This window comes from Mobula birostris, chromosome 11 (genome assembly GCF_030028105.1).
Source record: "Mobula birostris isolate sMobBir1 chromosome 11, sMobBir1.hap1, whole genome shotgun sequence".
Taxonomy (NCBI): domain Eukaryota; kingdom Metazoa; phylum Chordata; class Chondrichthyes; order Myliobatiformes; family Myliobatidae; genus Mobula; species Mobula birostris.
The window spans coordinates 52,345,105-52,368,417 of record NC_092380.1 but is presented as its reverse complement, the minus strand read 5'-3'; the positions used below and the strand labels follow the sequence as shown (position 1 = coordinate 52,368,417).

The window sequence follows — 23,313 nt, the reverse complement described above, 5'->3', positions numbered from 1 at the left end:
TGATCTGCTTTACAAGGAACCTACTGAGAAGGAAATTATTTTTTTGAAATTGTGTCTGTTTGATACTTCTTGCTGCATTTGGGACTCAAGTTGCTGGGTCAAAAGATTGTTGATTCAGTCTTACAGTGACTTGAGGATAAAATTTATACTGATTCAACTGTGATACTAAAACACTGGTGTACTAACAGCTCGTCTTCAAGAAGTTCAGCTTAGGCCTTATAAGCATTCCCAGCTACAATGCCCTGAAAATGTATTCAACCCCACAATGATTTTAACATTTTACTATTATTTTTTGAATTTAAAAGAAATTGAAGTTTTTTGAGCTAACCTACAAAACATTGTACATCATGTCATATCAAAAGAAAATTTCCAAAACCTGTAAATTATTTGCAAAAAAATAAAAACCAAAATTGTGAAGCTGAAAAAGTATTCATTTCCTTTGAAACTACTATGCTAACTTTCCTCAGGTGTGTTACTGTATATTACATTACCAACTCGCCCAATTTGTTGATGTCGAAAATTGGAGGACCACCTGAATAAATAACTGACCTCTCTAAGGTCCAGCAGTGTGGTAGATTTTCAACAGAGCAAACTAAAATGAAGCCAAAAGAGCACTCAAGCCAAGTAAGGGGAATTATAAAAGAGAAACACAAATCTGGTGAAGGGTACAAGATCATCTCAAAGGCACTGAGCATACATTGAAGCTCTGTGCAGTCCATTGTGAAAAAGTGGAAAAAAATACGAAACTGTCTAGGTCAGGCAGCCCTTCTAAACTTAGTCACCAGAGAAGAATGGGCAGTTACAAGAAAGGCGTCTATGATGCCAACAGTCACAATGAGTGAGCTACGGATATTAGTGGCTGCAATGGGAGTTCATGGCTCCAGTCTATAAGGCCTTGCCCAAAAAGAGTAGCTATGGAAGAGTGACAAGGAAGAAGCCCTGGCTTAAAAAGTAGCATATCCTTCCCTATAAGGACTTTTCAAAGCATCACTTAGAAGATACTGTCAAGATATGGTCGAATGACACGAAAGTGGAACTTGTTGGCGTCAAACACTAAGCGGTGTAACGTAAATCTAATACTGCGTATCAGCCAGGTAATACCATCTCTACTGTAAAGTATGGTGGAGGTAGTGTCATGTTATGGGGATGCTTTTCAGTAGCAGGGACTGGAAATCTGGCCAGGATTGGTGGGAAACTGAATGCTGCTAAAAACAGACCCTGGATATAAACCTGATTGCCTCTGCAACTTAAACTGGGGAGGAAGTTCGTCTTTTGGAAGAACAATGATCCAAAGCACATTGCCAGGACAACCATGGAGTGGCTTGAAGTGAAGAAAGTTGATGTCCTTGAGTAGCCCAGTCAGAGTCCTGACCTTAATCCAGTCAAACATCTCTGGCAAGACCTCAAGATTGCTGTCCACCACCGCTCCCTGATTAACCTGACACAGCTTGAACATTTTTGCAAGGAGGAATGGACAAATCTTGCTCCATCACATGAAAAGCTAATGGAGACTTATCCAAAAAGACTACTAGCTGTAATAGCTACCAGAGGTATTTCAACTAAATACTGAGCAAAGGGGGATGAATACTTCTGAACTGCTGACATTTCAGTTTTTGAACCCTGTTTTGGGCTCTACTATGAAAAAAGGAGCATGTGATTCATAAATAAAAATTCTCAGTTAAGTTAGTCAGAATCTCTGGTTTAATACTCATTTATGTGAACAAAGGCTGAGGGCTGAATACTTTTACAAGGCATTGTACTTCAAAAATATCCCATCATGATAAGGTCATGGGAGTGCTTCCTGTTGTCCTGATATAGGTTATCCTTCCATCAGCGTTACCACAAAAGCATTTTTTCTTCTCAGTACTACTTTGCTGTTCTGGGAAATTATTGCTAATCAGTGCATTTTGCAAATTGATGTATTATCATATTGCAATAACGCCAAGACTTAAACGTCATGAGAAATGAAGTACTTTCTAAAAATTCTGTCAGATTAAACTCCATCAACAAATTTTTATCATTAGTATCTTTGGCATTGTGATTTGAATTTGGCACTATCAATATGCTTCCTAGTTATCATGGACTTAATTCGAAGTAGTCCTTACAGTAATGCCCTGGTTCATATTTTTACTGTTATGCTGTATGTATTTCATTTTGCCAGTTCTGTAAGAGCAACTTGTTTTCAGCTTGTCTGGGTTACTGTTGAAGATGAGGGATGGTGTGGAATGTGTGCCATTCAATTAGCGAGAGGTTTTCTTGGTGAGTGACAATAAGATTTGTCTTGGGCTTTTGTTTGGTGGGAGATGAAGAGAGAAGACACTGGGAAGAACTGGTCGTAGCATAAGATCCGGTGGGAGACCCGCTTATTCGAGATGGATTGCGAGAAACATTTGGAAGGTGGTGTGGCCGTTCATGCTGACGAGGGCCCAGCTTGTGAGTGACAGTGAAGTTCAAGATCAGCTCCAGCTTGTGCGCATTTGACGGTTCAATTAGAGTGGGCATTTGTTTTAGTTATTCTTTACTAACCCTTTAGTTAAGTTAGGATTCATAAATACAATTCCTTTAATCGTGTGCAGTGTACTGTCAGTTACTTCATGGCACCAATTTGTAACAAGGTAGCAAATTACACAGCAAATTACACAAACTAGGATTTGGGGTGAGAGAGCACCTCAATCTCACAAGTTTGGCAGGGCCGGAGGGTGTCTTCCCTAGATTTACATAGCCAAGGAAACCAGGGGGTTTTACAGTTGATAATTTGTTGTCTCTGGCAGTGTCATGTTGACTCTGTTAATCTTACTTTTCTGAGTTTGTAAACTAGACCTATTGCAGGAAAGTCATAAGATTTGTACACTTGCATTTAGCTTTGTTTAACCTGAGGTTGAACCTTCTTTACTTTTATGGTTATAAAAGTCAATCATTTTATGTTTTTTTTAGAGCTGAAGCAGCACACTGGCATTTTGTAGGTCACTTTTAGGCCATTGTATTGAGATTAACGGGCTGCTGACCAGTTCTACATGTACCAACAAGTGAGAAGCCATTTCCTCTGGTACAAATAGAAAACTAAAATGGCAGGTCACTATATTGCTAAAATATTAAAAGCAAGAGATGTAAGTTAATTGCAGACCTCAATCAGTTTGAATCGGCAACAACAAATCCACAATACCATCAGCACAGTTGCACCACAAGACTGTGTGCTTAGTCCCGTGTTCTACTTGCTTTACACTTATGTCTGTGAGGCCAAGTACAGTTTCAGTGCCATATTCAAGTTTGCTGACAACACCACTGTTGTTGGCTGATTCAAAGGTGGTGATGAATCAGTATATAGCAGGGAGATTGAAAATATGGCTGAATGGTGCCACAACAACCACCTCTTAATGTCATCAAGACCAAGGAGCTGATTATTGACTTCAGGAGAAGAAAACCAGAGGTTCGGGAGCCAGTCCTCATCAGGGAGTCAGAGGTGAGGAGGGGCATCATCTTCAAATTCTTTGGTGTTATCATTCCAGAGGACCTATCCTGGGCCTTGCACGTAAGTGTATTACAAAGAAAACACGGCAGCACCTCTACTTCCTTAGCAGTTTGCGAAGATGCAGCATGACAAGGTAACAAACTTCACAGCATGTGCTGGTGATATTAAACCTGATTCTGATATTTAAAACGTTGACTAACTTCTATAGATGTTTGGTGGAGAGTATATTGACTATCTGCATCAGTTCCTGGTATGGAAACACCAATCCCCTTGAACCGAAAATCCAACAAAAGGAAATGGACACAGCCCAATCCATCACAGGTAAAGCCCTCCCCCCATTGAAAACATCTACACAGAGTGTTTTTACAGGAAAGTAACATCCATCATCCGGGATCCCCATGGTCCAGGTCAAGCTCTCTTCATGTTGCTGCCATCAGGAAGAAGGTACAGCACTCTCAGGACTCATACCACCAAGTTCATGAACAGTTATTACCCCTCAGCCATCAGGCTCATGAACAAAATAGTATTACTTCATTCAGCTTCACTTGTCCCATAACTGAAATGTTCCCACAACCTATGGACTCACTTTTAAGGACTCTTCATCTCACTTTCTCAATATTTATTGCATATTTATTTATTATTAGTATTATTATTTCTTTTTGTATTTGCAGTTTGTTGTCTTTTGCATACTGGTTGAACAGCCAAGTTGATGTGGTCTTTCATTGATTCTATTATGGTTATTATTCTATTATAGATTTATGAGTATGCCTGCAAAAAATGAACCTCAGTGTTGTATATGATGACATATATGTACTTAGATAATAATTTTACTTTGAACCATGTAAAAATATTGATGTGAAATGAATATAAAAAAGTCACCCTACAAAATCTCTTCCTGTTCCTTCCTTAGCTGCACTGGGTGGAATCATGTCTGATTTGCATGAGGACCTTTGTTTTTAATTATCCTTTGGTTTCAAGGTGAATTAAAATGTTGTTTTTGTCTACTGGCTATCTCTGTTTACAAAATGGTCATAGATTATATTGTTACAATAAAATAAACCAGCAGTTTCGGACACAAGAAGAAACCCAATAATATAAGCATTGTCAGAGACATAATAAATTACATTACCTCCTTATTGAAGAAAAACCTTGTACATAAATGTTGCTGTGCAAATGAGATCGTTTTTTCAAAAGAATGTGCTCATCATATTTGATTTTTTTTCCTTGTATTATAATAAAATGCAGATGTCTGTCTAATTGGTTGGATTTTCAGGGACTTGTGTTGATCTCTTGTTCTACTGCATGTTCAGTATACAGTTTAAAAACTACTTTTAACTCGGAGTACTATATTTTTGGATAAGGTTATTCACCTCCCTATCATTATAATGCCTAATTCCAATTATTTTTTATTTGTGAACTAGTATACCAATAATATGTGCAGAATTATACGATTTCCGGTAACTGGCAGTTTAAACCAAATGAAACATGCAAACGTACAGAACTACTTGAAATACTTTGTGCCATTAAATACTGCGTAAATTTTAAATGTGGCAAATACTTGTTTCCTTCCCTAAAATGTACTTAAGCTGTTTGCACAAGATAATAGTTGAGATTTGATTCCATAGCTCTTTACCTTTTAAACATAGACAGAAATTATAACCATTGCTTGGTAGACATCAAAAAATGATCTGTATTTTATCCCATGATTTCAACTATTTTAATGCACTAGTAATTTTCGCTTCACTTACAGACTTACTAGAATCATTTACTTTGTGATTAAATAAAGCAAAACAATGGTGTTGTATCTTTATTTATTAAGCTGATTTTCTGCTTTGATCTTCCAGGCACTAATGATTGCTTTTCCAATAAATCCATCGCTCTTTTTTTGCGTGTCAAATGTTGTCACAGATTCCTGAAAAGGAAGAGTGGTTTGCATTATCCAGAGTTTTAAATAGCATTTTATTATTTTCCTTTAAAAATATTAACTCTTATCAGTAATATACAGATGTCAAGATTTTTGTAATTTGATAACATGATTTTCAACTCCTTCCTAACTTTAATGCATGAATTTTATGGCTTGGTCCAAGCATCTATTCTAGAAGTTTGGGAATATGACCCAAGCAGACAATTCAATGAATTAATGTAGAAGAATTTATCTTTGAAGCAGCCATCTTCGTTATGGCATTAACCATGTTCCCCTCTGCCTTTCTATTTGAATATTCAAGATCCCCTTGAAATTGTTATTTCCTCTTCCACTTACCTTTTCCACTTCACTGACATTCATTAAGTCATTTAGTGACAATTGCATCTACTCAGTGCATTGCTGGACATTCACGCGGGATACTGTTTTATCCAAATGTGACCTCTGCCAACACACAGAGCAACACATTAGTGTTAAGACATTACTGTAAGCTCTGAGCATGATGGGGAGATGAGAATAAGGGATGGAATTCACTTTTGTCATGCCCAATCTTTATCCTTAAATCTGTTTATTTGAATATTTGCTGTTTGTGGGTATATATTCCGTTAAGTCAGTTATTACATTTTATTTTCTTTGTGCAGTCGTTAAGATGGTGAAGCCACTGAAAAGTACAAATTCATTTTATAAATATGTTTGTAAAATCTACTAAATCCATCCATAATTCTACTTCTGCATAAAGAGTAGGCTCAGAATATCATTTCTATGAAAAAAGATGAAGGTGTGTATCTCCTAACTGTTATGACTAAATCTTTCAACAAAATCTTTTGTGTGATTGATCATTGTGAGAGATTGAGAAGAGCTGACCAAAAGTTTGGTTGAAGACATTGTCTTGATATGAATGGAGATCTGTTCTCTCCTTTTGAGTTAGCCCTGTCATTTCCCACTCTGTTGCTGACTTATTGTAATAATCACCAGAAAGATGTGATGTTGCTGGAGAATCAAGCTATCCTTTTTCTTACTTTGTTGCTATGGCAGCAGTCAGCAGTTTATCCCCAGCTCATCATTTCATTGCTGATAATTGTCAGTAAAGTCATTTTGTATTTGAAGAAGGAAAACAAATTTGCACTGCTTTGAATCAGTGCTCTGACTCTCTTTAAGCCAATGGGTGTTAGAACTCTGAGGTTTACAGACCACTTCAACCATTTAGTTGTCCCAGCTGAAAAGGCATTACTGGTTAGAAGAAATTGCAGTATAAATTATTTGCTGAGTAAAATACAGCATCCCTTGACCTTATGATCCAGAGGAATTGCTTTGGAGTTCTATACACTTAGAAGTGAAAACAATCTAAATGCATTTATCAGCAATCTGCTTCAAGAGCAACTTTTTGGGGAAAAAAGATCCTGGCAAGAATTGTGGGAAGAAGTTGGATAAAAAGAGGAGGAAGATTTTGATTATTGGCTGAATTCTACTATATTATGCAAAATGTCATCAAATTGAATCATTCTCTTCAAATAAGATGAAAGAATTCAAGTTAAATTTTTTTCTTGAGATCTTTTGGGATGGTCCTTATAGTTCTGAAAACTGGTCGTGATTCCTGACACTGTGTTGAAAGGATATCCTTTGATCTTTTTAACCATAAAAAATGTAACTTAAGAGTTCAAGTAAAGCTGTAAAGGTCATCCTTGAGACCAGTCTTAGACTATTAAAATAATGGTTTGAACCAGACCTGCCAACTGCTATTTCTTGATCCCCAATAATGTGCAGTGCTCCCACTGTGCATGAGAATAAATTTTCTTAAAAAAAATCAGTAGATATTGTGACCTTGAACTGATATAAGAATGCACCTAAACATAGGAATTAGGAGCAGGACTAAGGCACTCAGCTGCTTCAGCCTGCGCTGCTTATTAATATGATTGAAATCCCAACTCTGCATTTCTGGTAAACTTTTCAACCCCTTGCAAATAAAGAATCCATCAAAATATCCACTGTCTCTTCTTCCATCGCTTTTTGAGGAAGAAAGTTCCAAAGACTCATCATCCTTGGAGGAAAAAGTTCCCTCATTTATTTTAAATGGCCAATCCCCTATAACTTTAAGCATTATATGTAAACTTTATCCAGAACAAGGATATCTTCCCGCCCCCCCCCCCCCGGCCTTTTCAAGTACAGTTCTAATGATGGTTAAGGAGCTCATAGCCTGATTCTGAGTAATCCAGCAACTGTTTGATTGACACCACCAATATAAGCATGAATCCCATTCTTTGAATATATAAAAATTCAGAAGTTGATATGGGTGCTATCAGCACAGACTGCGACATGAAGAATTATACAGGAAATAGCAGAAAAAGGAAACAAATACTTTGTATCTATTGTCACAAATAAAAAAAGTAGTACATATTGTACAAGTTAGACTAGACCCAACTGATCCCCAGACCAGATGACCTGTGCTCAAAAATTTTGAAAGAGATGATAAAGATATTGGACCCGCCGGTTGTCGTCCAAAATTATAGCACTTCTGGAATGGTTCCATTAATGTAACCTCACTATGTACAAAGGAAGGAGAGAGAAAACTGGGAATTATAGAATAAAGTTAGAGCACATAGCATATACTTGTATGGTTTAGTGCGCATGCGCCGGTCGTGCAGCCTGGTACAGCCATTCCAATTTATTCTTACTTTCTTCTTACTTTTTAATTTACGTTATTTTTTGTATTTTTTTCTCACGGTAACATGTCGAAGCTGCACCCTCTCTAACATGCTGGTAGAGAGAGTTTTATTTGGGTTTTCTTTAGCGCTGGAAATGGTTACATCCCAACACGCGGGACAGAAGCAAGGCTGCATTGTGCATTCCATGGACCAGAAAATACCGGCCAGCTTAGCGAACGGAGCGGCAGGCACCCCTGCTGAAATCCGGGGGAAAACACACAGAGGATGCAGAAGGGGATCACAAAGCTGAGGAAAGAGGACTGGGTCGAGACAACAGAGACTTTTGGAGAAGAGGAGTTCGCTGGGTAATACCGTTCCGGCTGACCGGAAGTGCACTGAGAGCGGTAAGCGTAAAGGAGTTGGGTGCTTACTGTTCTGGCTAACAACGGATGGTGCAATCCGGGGTATATTATGATCAAGGAACGTGTTTGCAGACTGGATATTGAACTACTTACTGTTGGACTTCGGCCACATTCCACCGTGATACAACACTTGGCGGCACGGGAAGTCGTTCCTGCCTGTGGCCATCGAACGTGCAGCTCCTCCCGTGGAGGGTCAGACACCCTGAGCGAATAGACTGGTCCTGGACTTGTTTTCCATCTGCCATAGTTTGCATTTTGTTGTTTGATTGTTGGGGTTTTTTGTATTGATATATTTACGCTCTATTCTTGGTTGCTGCAGCTGTAATGAAACCAAATTTCCCTCGGGATTAATAAAGTATATCTATCTATCTATTTCCGGATTGTTTAATTGAGTGAAAACAAAGTAGATATAAAACCTTATATCAGGATTGGAGGATTGTGCCTTATGCAGGAACCAGTGCTGGACTCCAACGTGTCCACAATTTGACTGAGTTAATCAAATGTGATTTATCCAAGGTTGCTGTTTGACTCAAAGCTGGATGATAGTGTGTGTCGTGAGGATGCAGATGTACTTCAGGGCTATATGCTGTATAGAGGATGCAGATATACTTCAGGGCTATATGCTGTATAGAAAATATAAAATGGAATTACATGTGGAAAAATAGTAGGTCCTTCACGATGAGGGGAAAAAAAAAGAAAAAATAAGAGTATTTGGGAAATGGTGAGAGGTAGAAAGATGTAGTTTGGAGGGGTGGTGTATCCTCGTACACAAATCACATACACAAAGTTAATATGCTGATATAGCTTGCAATTATGAAGCCAAATGATATGTTCTTTATTGCAAAATATAAAGATATAAAGCTGGCTTACTGGAATGATACAAGGTCTGGTGATGCTGCATGAGGAATATAATGCATCTGACCTCATTGCAATGAAAGGAGTACAGTGAGGTTCACCAGATTGGTTCCTGGGTATTCACTTTGTTTCTCATCCCTCTCCCTCTGTGCTGCCTTAAGCAGACTTGTTTTTTCGCATCTCCTATTCTGATGAAGGGTCACATTTTTGAAATGTGAATTGTTCCTTCTGACCTGCTATGTATTTCCAGCATTTTTCTGTTACTGTTTCATATTTAAGGCATCACAGGTTTTTATTTAATTTTCAGTTAGGTTTATACTTGAATTTAGAAGAACAAGGAATTCTTTGCATGGCTTATTGGAGTTAATGTTTCCCCTCATGACTGTATCTAGCTATCAATGGTCATAGTTGCAAATCAATATACAAGGTCTCAATGCAAAACCTCGACAATTCCTGTCCTGCCTGTAGACGCTCCTCAGACCAGCTGAGTTACCCCTGCAGATTTTCTACCTAAGCCTCTCTGTTTAGCTGCAGACCAGGTGAGGGGTCTTGATTCTAAACATCGACTGTCCATTTCACTTCACCAGTGATGCTTAGTTCCTCCAGCATTTTGTTGCACCAGGTTCCTGCAACTGTTTTTTCTTGTGTCTTCAAGTTAAAATCTTGGTCATTAAAGACTTGAGAGAAATTTCTTTGTTTTGATGGTACTGAATTTTTAGAATTTGCTACTTGAGGATCATCAATTTTGCACAGATTTTACCACTCACCTATACTCTAGGTGTAACTTAGTGGCTAATTAGCATACCAGATTACATATTTTTGGCATGCGAGAGGAAACTGGAATACCTGAAAGAAATTCACACTGCCACAGGAAGTCAGTGTAAATTCCACACAGAGGTCAGGATTGAACCTGGGTAGGTTTTTAAGATAGTAAGGCAATCAAGGGAGATAGGTTATTCCAGGAACTTGATGCAGAGATAAATTATTAGCAATGATGTTAGTTAAGGGTAGGGGAAATGCACAGGGATACCATTGTGATTTGGATATTTAGCATTATTAATAGCTTAAAAGCAGAGGCATCTCTGTTTAATTGCACTGTGGGACCATCTTCACATCATCCTTAACTTGAAGGCAATTAAAGATCGTGATTAAATGTTGACAGGGCGCATGTTACCCATATACTTCAAATGAATAATGATAGCAGAAATCGAAGTCTTTGCAGTATACCTTCTCTTGTGGTATTTTCTCATGCTTGCATTTTGCAATTAAAGGCCTTTGAATGCATCTGTGTACGCTATAATTTTTGAGTAATTCAAAAAGAAAATGTATAATTATCAGGACTGTATATTAAATATTTAAATCTTCTGTTTACAATGCTTGCAATTACAAATTGTTTAATCTGCAAGGCATTCCATTGTTATGTCAATTTAGGAAATTATTTGGAGCTTCTGATCTTGCAATTTGTGCCCATGATTATTAAAGCAGTAATAATGTCTGTTGTTTATGGGGCAATAACAAACGCAACAAGTAAATTTTCATCCAAAGACAGGTTTTGCTTTGTGTAATATGATAGTTTAGATTTCATTGCAGAAGCAAAAGCATTTAATTAAACCTCTTCTGAATTACTTTCACTATAATCTGCAGCCTGGATTTTCTCTTTAAGCAACATACTTCTGAATTGTCTTAATGAACTAGTGATTTCATGATCTTCTGAAGGGCTCAGTGAGCTTGATGCTCAAACATACAGGTACAGCACCTTTACAGAATGAAGGTACATCACTATGGCCAGAAGAGGGGTAGGACTCCAAGCCAGATTGTAATGTCAAGGACTGGAAGTTCGTCTACCCAACATCTTGTTAGCAAATATACAATCACTGGAGAACAAGATTCTCCAAAGCACTTCATGGCTGTAGACTCACTTTCGTGAACTTCAGTTTTGAATGTTATTTGCTTTCTTTTATTGTTTGCATGACTTGTTTTATCTTCTGCACATTGGGTGTTTGATGGTCTTTTCTTTAATGAGTTCCAATGGGTTCTCTTTGTTTTGTGGCCTGCCTGTAAGGAGATGAAACTCAAGGTTGCTTATAGTATGCATACTTTGTACTTTGAACTTTGAGAACCTAAGGGTTATCGAAGTGAAATGAGGAATTGTTGTGTTCTGTGTTTCTCGGAGACATGACTCACTCTGGACATGCTGGATACATCGGTACACAGGACTGCTGATTCAGAGATGAAAGGTGGGGTTCTGTGTTTCATGATAAGCTCAGTGTGGTGCTTAGACATAGCGGTCTTGTCGCATTCTTCTCCCCCCAACGTGGAACATCTACCTACCAAGAGAGTTCTCCTCCACCATCCTGACTGCAGTTTACAGACTGCCAAAAACCGATGTTAATCAGACACTTGAGATATTGAATACTGCCATAGCCAAACAAGAAACAGCTCAGCCCAACACATTTCAAGTCAAAGTTGGGGACTTCATTCAGGCTTGTGAGAAGAAATCTCTCCAATTATCATCAGCAAGTAACCTGCCGCATCAGGGGTTCCAACACACTCGACCACTGCTACGATTAGAAATGCCTACAGTCCCATGTGCAGACCACATTTTGGGAAATCAGTTCACTTGGCTGTCCTCCTCCTACCTGCATACAGGCAGAGGTTAAAGAGAAAGGCTGCAGGATAAGGACAACAGAGGTGGTCGAGAGAGAAAGAGGAGCGGCTACAGGATTGCTTCGAGCTGGTGGACTGGGCCATGTTCAAGGACTCAGCAGAGGATCTAGATGAATACACCTTGCTTGTCATGGACTTTATAAAAAGAGTAGTGGACAAGTGCGTCTCCACAAAAGCATTCAGAGTCTTCCACAAATAGAAGCACTTGATAAACCATAAGGGCTGCTGAGGGTCAGATTAGTAGTATTCAGGTCTGGAGACCAAGTAAGATACAAGAGGTCCTGATATGATCTCCAGAAAACCATCTCCTGTTTGGAGTGGCAATTCTGGACAAAACTTGAATCACTGAAAGATACTTAACAGCTGTGGAAGGTAATGAATGATATTACCTCTGACAAAGTGAAACCAAGCAACATAGGTGACAACAAAGCTTTTGCTCCCAGGTGAGCTCAATGCCTTTTATGTTCACTTTGACTATCAAAACAGTGGAACCTTCATAAACTCCCACAGCCCCCAGTGATCCTGCGATTTCTGTCTTTGAGGCTGACATGCAAGCAGTTTTCAGGAGGGTGAACCCATGGAAAGCATCCATGCGAGACGGGGTACCTGGCTGAGTACTAAAGAACAGTGCTGGTCAACTGGCTGGAATGTTCACCAATATCTTTAACCTCTTGCTTCACTAGTCTGAATTACCCACCTACTTCAAGCAGGTTTCAATTATACCGGTTTCTAAGAAGAGCGTGGTAACCTGCCTGAATGACTATCATCCAGTAGCATTTACATTTACTGTGATGAAGTGCTTTGAGAGGCTGGTGATGAAACATATCAACTCCTCCCTGAGAAATGACTTAGATCTGCTCCAGTTTGCCTTCTGGGCCATCAGTCAGCAGCTGATGTCTCTTCACTCAATCTTGGAACATTTGGACAACAAAGATGTATACATCAGGATGCTCTTCCACTACAGCTGAGCATTCAATATGGCAACTCCAATGCCATATTTAAATTTGCTGATGACACTGCTGTTGTTGGCTGCATCAAAGGTGGTGACGAATCAGCTTATAAGAGGGAGACTGGAAATCTGGCTGAGTGGTGCCACTACAACAATCTCTCAGTCTATGTCAACAAGAAATAGAGCTAATTATTGACTTCAGAAGCAGGACACTGGAAGCCCATGAGCAAGTTCTCATTGGAGGATCGGAGATGGAGAGAGTCAGCAACTTTAAATTCCTCAGTGTTATCATTTCAGAAGATCTGTACTGGGTCCAGCACGTACATAATTGTAATTACAAAGAAAGCATGACTGCTCCTTTTCTTCCTTAGACATTTGCGAACATTTGGCATGTCATCTAAAACTTTGACAAACTTCTGTAAGTGCATGGTGGAGAGTAAATTGACTGATTGCATCACAGCCTAGTATGGAAATACCAATGACCGGAAATGAAAATCCTACAAAAAGTAGTAGATATGGCCCACTACATAACAGGTAAAGCTCTCCCCTCTATTGAACACACCTGCACAGAGTGCTGTTGCAGGAAAGCAGCATTCGTGATCAAGGATCCCCACCACACAGGCTATGCTTCCCTTCTCTCTGCTGCCAGAAAGATACACTGCCTCAGGCCTCACACCACCAGGTTCATGAACAGTTATTATCTCTCAACCATCAGGCTCTTGAACCAGAGGGGATAACTTCACTCTACTTTACTTACCCTATTACTGAACTGTTTCCATAACTGTTAGACTCACTTTCAGGGATTCTTCATCTCATTTACTTTTATTGCTTGCTTGCTTGCTTATTTATTTATTTATTCTTTTCTATTTGCACAGTTTGTTGTCTTTTGTGTATTGCTATTTGTCCACCCTGTTGGATGCTGCCTTTCATTGATTCTTGTATTTACCGTGTATGCCTACAAAAAGACTAATCTCAGTGTTGTGTATGGTAATATATATGTATTTTGATATTAAATTTACTTTGAACTTCAGATTTACTGTGGCATTTCGAATGGTAGATTGTAATTTTTATACCAATTCTGCTTTTATGCTATAAGTTGATAAATTATTGTTGTTCAGCTCACTCTTCAGTAAATACCTGAAATCAATTCCATTGCTTTAGATGCTTTGACATAACCATCTCAACCAAAACAGATTAGCACCAGTTTCCTTAGTATTGCAGTATTTTTTTGGATTTATTATGCTCTGAATTACTGGAGTGAGGGCCAATTTCTGATTTCAGAGTGTTACATTCATTATCTTTATTCATTTATCTTGGTACCACTCTTTGTAGAGGAACTGTGATGTACAGTGAGTGGGGAAAGACTGGTGAAACCTTGCTTTCGAGTTGAGTTGATCTGCATATATTGAGGGAGTTACATCAACGTCATGCATTTGTATCGTTCCTTTAATGTTACAGCACATCTCTAAAGTGCTCTGAATGAAAAATGCGATAAATGACTTGGTCCAGGAAAGAGAGAGGGAGATTAGCAAAGCAAATAATTACTATGCTGAGTCTAGCATCTGGAGATTGACTACAAAGGAAGCTGCACAAGAGTCTATAATTGCAAATGTACAAGTTTGCATTTTCCTGCCAGAAGCTTTATTGATTTACATTTTGAAGTGATGATGCATGTGAATGCATGCATGGTTGGAGACAGATGCAAGTTTAACAAATGTGTATTACTCCATATTTTTAGTAATATCCTTCCCCAGTAACATTAACAAATTGGACTAAATTATTTTGGAAAAATTGGGAGTAAAATGTTCACCACCCCACTTTTTGTATTTAAATACCTATGGTGTAATTGTAGGGATTTTCTTAATCAATTGGTACTCTTATTCTTTAAATTCAGGTGCTGTGATAGGCGATGGGCAGTCAGCAGTGGCCAGTAATATTGCCAACATCACTTATCGCCTCCAGTGGTGGGACTTCACCAAATTTGACCTTCCAGAAATCAGCAATGGTAAGTGCTTTGGGAAGTTTGTCAGGACACAAGTGAGTAGGTCTCTGCATTCAGTGTGCTCTTTTGAAGTTTCTTGAATGAGTCAGTTGAATGATACACAGTATGTGGAGGAACAGTGTGCAGAGTTTGTTTTTTTCCCTCAGACAGTAGTTTTTTCTTGTGATCTTTTGGGATAGTCCTTACAGTTCTAAAACTTGGTCTTGATTCCTGACACTGGATTGAAAGGCTATCCTTTGACCTTTTTACCATAAAAATTATAACTTAAGAGTTCAGGTAAAGCCATAGAGGTCATCCTTGAGGCCAGTGTTAGACTGTTAAAATAATGGTTTTCAATCCAACCTTGGTGATGGTTGGGGGAATGTGATGAGAGCATATATGTTGAACAGAATTTTGTTTTTTTTTTTGAAGTTCAGTGATATTTCAGCAAATATAACCCATTTGAAGGATTTTTTTTTTGGAAAATTGATTGGTACTGAGGGCTCATTTTATAGCTTGTTGCATTGCTTATAAACCATCCATACTTTCTTCATTTAACTTACAGTTATTGAGACAATAGAGACCTTAATCAGGATTGGAAGCAGCTTCCAGAAGACATTCTTACACCACAGTGAACTATAATTATCACCAGAAAGACAATACAAAAGCCATTTTTTTCCCCAGAAACGGTGGATTCCTGTTAATTGGGACACATCAGGACCAGTTTATTTTGGCCCAATTAAATGGCTACCCCAATTAGCTGAAGTTAAAAGAGTATAAAAAAGACAAGCTACTGTTTAACTGACTAACAAATTGGGTATTTGTATGAAATACAGAACAAATTTAGAACATTACCAATACCACTACAGTACCATGAAATTGTGTATTCGTTCCTCATAATTCTCGATGAGGAATTCATCCAGTGTACTCTGCCGCATTTCTTTGACTGTAAATGAACAAAATCAGCTCAGATATATAGTGCAGATAATAGACTGCCTTCATACAGTCTTTTTGATGATTGCATACTCCAAATCATTTTTATTGTAACACTCAAGATAGTTATCGATACCTTCAAATTGATTGTAGTTTCTAACTTGTTGAAATAGTCAAATTGTTTAATTTTCATTTCTGTCCGTTTCTGGCGTCTCCAAGCCTGAATGCTTGAAACCGCAGTGAGCAAAACAGTTCAGAATAATCTTACTATTTATTTCTTGCCAACTATCAATGACTAAAATTGCTGCTTTTTGACACTACTTAAAAACTGTTTGCTCTAATCACGGTATAATGACCACATAACTGAATGTGATTGACGCTAGTTAGAAGCTGTTTGACAACAGCCTTCTGTCGCAATCAAGTGACATAGTGTCCCAAACAAAAGAAGGAATTTCCAACTCTTTTCTCAAAATCACTATTTGTTAATATGTAAATTATAAAGACTGCACAATTTATATTGGAGGAGATGACTTTGAACCAGCAAGGAATGGTTGATAGCTCTATGGCCCTAAGGCATTAGAACAGAATTAGGCTATTCGGTCTGGTGATTATGAGTGATGCTACTGGTTTTTATAGTTTTTGTTAAAAGCTAATATTGGTAGAAAGAAGTATGCTGAAATTGCCATCACCATCATCATGTTTTCTTAGTTAAGCAATTTCCTGCCTTGTACCTGCCTCATCACCTTGATGTTCCATTATGATGGATTCTTGATCTCAGTCGACCTCATTATGATTTTCCAGTTTATTGTTTATCTGTGCTGCACTTTCTCTGTGGCTGTTGCACTTTATTCTGCATTCTGCTATTGTTTTACCTGGTACTACCTCAATGCATCATGCAATGATTTGATCTGTATGAACAGTATAAAAGACCAGCTTTGCATATACAATGCAGTTCCAATTTCATTGTTGTTGATTTCCCCGCAGTTTCAAAAATAAAGGGGATAGAAAGAAAACTGGGAATTATAAACCAATTAATCTGACACTAGCTGTGGGGAAAATGCTCATATCCACTCTTAAAAGTATAATACCAGAGCACCTGGAAAATAGTGACAAGATCAGACAAAGACAACTTGGATTTAAAGAATGAAGATCAATCTTAAATTATTCTTTGAGGATATTAAGAATGGAATGGATGTAGTTGAGCTTTCAGAAGACTTATGATAAAATCCCACGTAAGATATTAGCTACACAATTAAAGCACAGGATTGGGGGTAAGAACTGATCTGATTGGCCAACTGCTTGGCAGACATGAAACAGAAGAAAACAAGAAGGCACAAACAATCTGCTGGAAGAACTCAGCAGGTTGAGTAGCATCTATAGAAGGAAAGAAAATGTCGACATTTCAGGTTGAAACCTTGTATCATGACTGAGAGTGGAGTGGCAAGATGGCCACCATTGAGAGGAGATGTGGAGTCGTGAGAAAGGACTCTGAGGCGTTTGGTGGACTGACGAGCGTAAGAGGGCAACCAAGTAGTTCCAAGAAGGAGAGATGAACGGGAGTGGAGTTGACATACTTCCCACACAGCTTTTCCCTCACCAGTGCCCACCCCACTTCCTTTCTAATTCCAGCTGCCATCTTTCTCTCCATTTTTTTCCTTCAATGATTTCCATTCTCATTTTCTTTACTTATCTGAATGTAGCACTGGTAACATTTTGTGTTTATGCTTACCTCCCTGCAGCAACTGTCTCCTATCTTCACACTCCCCTCCTTCCACCTTGGTCCATCTGTTTCTTCTCCCCCTCCTCCCCCCCCTCCTCCCCTCCTCCTCCTCCCCCCTCCTCCCTCCTCCTCCTCCCCCTCCTCCCTCCTCTTTCCCCCTCCTCCCTCCTCCCTCCTCTTTCCCCCTCCTCCCTCCTCCTTCCCCCTCCTCCCTCCTCCTTCCCCCTCCTTCCCCTCCTCCTTCCCCCTCCTTCCCCTCCTCCCTCCTCCTCCTTCCCCTCCTCCCTCCTCCTCCTTCCCCTCCTCCCTCCTCCTCCCCCCTCCTCCCTCCTCCTCCCCCTCCCTCTCTCTCTCTCCCCTTCCCCCCTGCATTCATATGCCTTCCAATTCCTCTCCTGCTCACCTCCCCTATCTGACACGACCTGCCCATCATTTCACACCCCTCCTCAGACCACCAATTGCCTCACCATCTTTTCTTGCCTCTCCCCTTCTCTTTGAGCCAGCCATCTCACCTCTCCAATCTCAGTTTTGATGCAAAGTTTTGACACAAAACATCAACACTTTTTCTCCTACTGATGCTGCTCAACCTGCTGAGTTCTTTCAGCAGGTTGTTTGTAGCTCCCAATTCCAAATGTCTGCAGTCTCTTGTATCTCCATAGAAACAAGCAGGTCTTGAGGGGCAGGTAGCAACTGGTGGGGTATCTCAGGGTTCATTGCTTCAACTTATGTTTGTTTACAATATATATTCATCATTTGGATGATTCAGCTAAATATATTCAGCTTAGGCAATCACCCAAAGCAGGGTCAACATGAACACCTTTTACTTTGCTGTTTCCCTTAAAATGGTTATAAGCACATTTCCTATTAGGTTTTAATCTTCATAATATGTTCTGTATTTCATTTAGCACTTCTTTATGTGACTCTCCCAATTTGTTGGGCATCCATGTTGTGTTGCATTTATGCACTTGTTTTTAAAATACCATCTCTCATAATAAATATATTGTAAAAATACAAAATTGAACCTTTGGCATTTTAAGAGTATGGCCTGCTTTTTTTATTCCTGCCAAATGCAATGTTTTGTGTTTGTTAAGGAGATGTGGCCTTCAGTGCAAAAGCAACTGCAGATTGTCCATCCCTAATTGCCTTCAAGAAGGTGGTGGAGCAGCAGCTAATGACTTGCCTAGCCATTTCAGGGGGCACGCTGTTGTGCTCCGGATTCTTATAGAAGAGATTATTTTCCATGGAGAATATTGGTAAACCATTTATGAACAGCAGTGCTCAATGATTTTTATCTGAATTAGATTATCTTGGTGCTTAGTGTAGACCTTAGTTTTACCAATCTCGTGATTTAACCAGTTCACTGCCATGTTATTTAATCTGTTTGGGAGGTTGCCCATTTTACTGAACCACTTCTTTTGTCATCTGCCTGTGTCTTTGTTACTTCAATTTGAAAATATATTTTATGATTTTGATTCTTCAGATTCAAACCCAAAATAAAATTCTGCCATTTGTCGCAAGGTATTCCTTGCTAAAGGATATGTGCTAATGACAACTTTTCGATTAATTGACATAACTGAATATATGTGTCTTATGGTCTTATAACGATTTGTTGTCTTTCCAGTTCTAAAAGAGACTGATCTGGAAAACTGTCTTGAATTGATTTTAGAAATTCATTACAAGCAGGACATTTATGAAACTGTTTGTAAATTATAGACCCAAAGTCAATACATGGGTTTATTTGTTTATGTTCTTTGCATTTCTGAAAAATACACCTTTTTGTGTGGTGATATCACATATTTGAAGAATGTGTTGCATTATGAAGGAGGGAGAAAGATAGTATGCAATAGAAATTTAGGGAAGGAATTCCAGAGTTTGAGAATGAGCCAGGCAAGTGAAGTAAATCATGGCCACTCATGCTGCAGAGATATGGAGGACCTTTGAAGTTGTCAGGCCGGGTGCTAATTTGAAGTGTAAATCTATGGAGATTTTCAAGCATGATAATGTGAGCATTAAAGAGGGACTTTGATAACCTGGGAAATACTCACAAATGTTGTTTATGCAAAACCCTCCAAATTCATTTGAAGGGTAAGTATAGGAGTGATTCAGAATTTTCGCACAGGTCCAAATGCCAGCATTGAGACCCTAATTTCACTTAATTGACTGTTAACATGGCATGGAAAACATTGTATTTTTAATGTCAGCGAGGAATTGGTATCAAGTGATCATTCAAGTTGAATCACTCTATGCATGGAGTAGTTTGCAGTCCCTTTTAGACAAAATGCACAAAATCTATCTCTTTTTAAAAGAAAAGTAGCCAGATTTTTGTAGCTGATGCAGGCTTGCATGCAGTTTTAAGGAAAAACTGAAGAAAGATGAACATAGTTGGGATTTTCGCACCCACTCCACCTCCATCATTGTAATGCTGGTTTAAATAGTTTGAGCAGTTTACTTGAACTCAACTCGAGGACTTTCCTGCATTGATTGGATTGAAGAGTTCCATTCTATTGAGATTCAATTTTCCAGGGGACTTCTTAGTGATGCCTGCATGTGGATTATTTTAATCTTGGAAATTGTGCTTTATTTCTGATTATTGAGGCTCCAGAAAGGAGATAAAGCATGAATATTTTATGCTCCAATCAACATTGCTGTCCACTTCAATAATAAAAACTGCTCCTGCTTTATATTTTATCTTCGATATGAAATACCTAACAATTTGTTGCTGCTGATCTGCCAGTGCAGTTGATTACTGTGAGTTAAAGCAAGTTTGGAGAGTGCATAAAACATGTATATACAATACCTATAAAAAGTATTCATCTGCCTTGAAAGTTTTCATATTTTATTGTTTTACAATTTGAATCACAGTGGATTTAAGTTTTTGACACTGATCAACTGAAAAATACTTTCATGTCAAAGTGAAAACAGATCTCTACAAAGTGATCTAAATTAGTTTAAAATATAAAACACAACGTAATTGATTGCTTAAGTATTCACCCCCTTTAGTATGACTCACCAAATCATTACAGGTTCAGCCTATTAGTTATAGAAGTCGCAAAATTAGTTGCAACTTCTTTTTGGAGACCTGTGTGCAGTCAAGGTGTTTTAATTGATTGTAGTAAAAATACACCAGGAAGGTCGAACTGCTGGTGATTCAGCATCCTGGCAAAAAGAACACTCCAAGCAACTCCATGAAAAGGTTATTGGAAAGTACAAGTCAGGAGATGGATACAAGAAAATTTCCAAGTCACTGAATATCCCTTGGAGTATAGTTAAGTCAATCATCAAGAAATGGAAAGAATATAGCACAGCTGTAAATCTGCCTAGAGCAGGCTGTCCTCAAAAACTGAGTGACTTTGCAAGAAGGGGTCTAGTGAAGGGGGAGGCCACCAAGAGACCAGTGACAACTCTGGAGGAGATACAAGCTTCAGTGGCTGAATTGGGAGAGACTGCAGTTACAACAACTTGCCTGGGTGTTTCACTAGTCACAGCTTTATGGGAGAGTGGCAAAGAGGAAGCCACAATTGGAAAAAATACTCACATAAAATCATGGCTAGAGTTTGCCAGAGGGCATATGGGAGGCTCTGAAGTCAGTTGGAAGTAGGTTCTATGAAACCAAAATTGAGATTTTTGGCCATCAGACTAAACTCTATGTTTGGCATAAACCAAACACCACACATCATCAAAAACACACCATCCCCACTTTGCAGCATGGTGGTGACTGCATCATGCTGTGGGAATGCTTCACTGCAGCAGGCCCTGGAAGGCTTGTGATGGTAGAGGGTAAAAGGAATGCAGCAAAATATCAGAAAATCCTGGAGGAAAACCTAATGGAGTCTCAAACAGAACCATAATTGGGGGAAGATTTGTTTTCCAGCCAAACAATGACCCCAAGCATAAAGCCAAGGCTGCACAGGAATGACTTAATAACAACAAAGTTACTCCCCTGTAGTGGCTAAGTCCTCAATCCAGTTGAGAAATTGTGACTGGACTTGAAAAGGACTGTTTACTTACAATCCCCATGCAATTTGCCAGAACTTGAGGAGTTTTGTAAAGAAGAATGGGGAAAAACTGCAGTGTCCAGATGTGCAAAGCTGATAGAGACCTATCCACACAGACCGAAGGCTGTAATTCCTGCCAAAGGCGCATCTACTAAATACTGACTTGAAGGGGGTGAATACTTAAGCAATCAATTATTTTGTGTTTAATAATTGTAATTAATTTAAACCAATTTGTAGAAATTTGGTTTTACTTTAACACAAAAGAGTCTTTTCTGTTGATCAGTGTCAAAAAACCTAAAGTAAATCTACTGTGATTCAATGTTGTAAAACATGAAAACTTAAAAGGTGAATACTTTTTATGGGCACTGTATTTGCAATGACAGTTTTGACAGGTAAACAATTACTATTAAGATTAGATCAACAGGCATTAGTAAATACATCGCAGTATTCTTTTAATTTTCTTATTCACTGTGGCACCATATAAAGGCTAGTATAGATTTGATATTTTCTATATTTCCATTACTGCATCAAAAGAAGAAAGCAGAAAGTCGTAAAAATGCATCAGTCTTCTACAGAAGTACAATTGAAAGAAGCATAAAACACAGTGAGCAGAATGCTTGCTTTAACCACCTCACTTTTGCTATTACTCCAAGACTGGTTGAGATGCAATAAGTCTGTGAAACTGAAACGTAGCTCTGCATATCATCATAATTTAACTATGCCGGTTGACCATGCACAAGCAATAATGCAGGTTTCTGGTATTCCCGCACTTAATAGTTAGTAATTAATTTCTCATCTGTTATTATTCATTTATTTATTTGCTCTTTACTTACAGAAAATAGAACGATACACACCTTTCAACCCACAATGTTGCGTCAATCCTTTAACTTACTCCAAGATTAATCTAACCATTCCAACTCACCTAGCCTTCCATTTTTCTTTCAATGTCCCTAACGTATCTGCCTCTACCACCACCCCGGCAGCATATTCTGTGCATCTATCACTCTGTGTATAAACAAATTCTACCTCTGACATTCTTCCTATATTTTCTTCCAAACACCTTAATGTTATGTCCCCTTGTATTAGCCATTTCCATCCTGAGGAAAGTATCTATGGCTATCCACTCTGTTTATTCCTCTTGTCATCTTCAACACCTTTATCAAGTCACTTCTCATCCTACTCGTCTCCAAAGAGAAACGTCCTGGCTCACACAACCTATCCTCATAATACTGCTCTCTAATCCAGGCAGCATCCTGGTAATCTTGCCTGCACCCTCTCTAAAGCTTCCACATCCTTCCTATAATTAGGAAGTGAACTAAACTGAACCAATACTTCAGGTATGGTCTAACCAGAATTTTATGGAGCTAATTACCTCACAGCTCTTGAAGTCAATCCACTGGCTAATGAAGGCCAAAACACCATATACCTTCTTAACCACCCTATCAACTTACACTGCAACTTTGAGGGATCTATGCACGTGGGTCCCAAGTTCAATCTGTTCCTCCACATTGCTAAAATCCTGCTGTTGACCCTGCATTCTGCCTTCAAATTCGACCTTCCAAAGTGGATCATTTCACACTTTGCTGGGTTGAACTCCATCTGCCACTTCACTTTTCAATCCAGCTCTGCAAACTATCAATGTTTTGTTGTAACCTGCAAAAACCTTCTACGCTATCCACAAAACTGTGAACCATTATGTCATGTGCAAACTTTCTAAGACACCCTTCTGCTTCCTCACTCAAGTCATTTATAAAAATTA

General features: G+C 38.8%; 1 protein-coding gene across 2 annotated transcripts in view; it reads left to right on the top strand.

Moving 5' to 3' along the window:
* Window positions 1-23,313, top strand: part of LOC140205080 (activating molecule in BECN1-regulated autophagy protein 1-like) — a 417,476-nt gene that overhangs the window by 245,041 nt on the left and 149,122 nt on the right. For both annotated transcript variants that reach the window (XM_072272238.1, XM_072272237.1), the window contains one exon: window positions 14,820-14,930. In XM_072272238.1, the coding sequence (XP_072128339.1) occupies window positions 14,820-14,930 (111 nt within the window). The remainder of the gene's footprint in view (window positions 1-14,819; window positions 14,931-23,313) is intronic.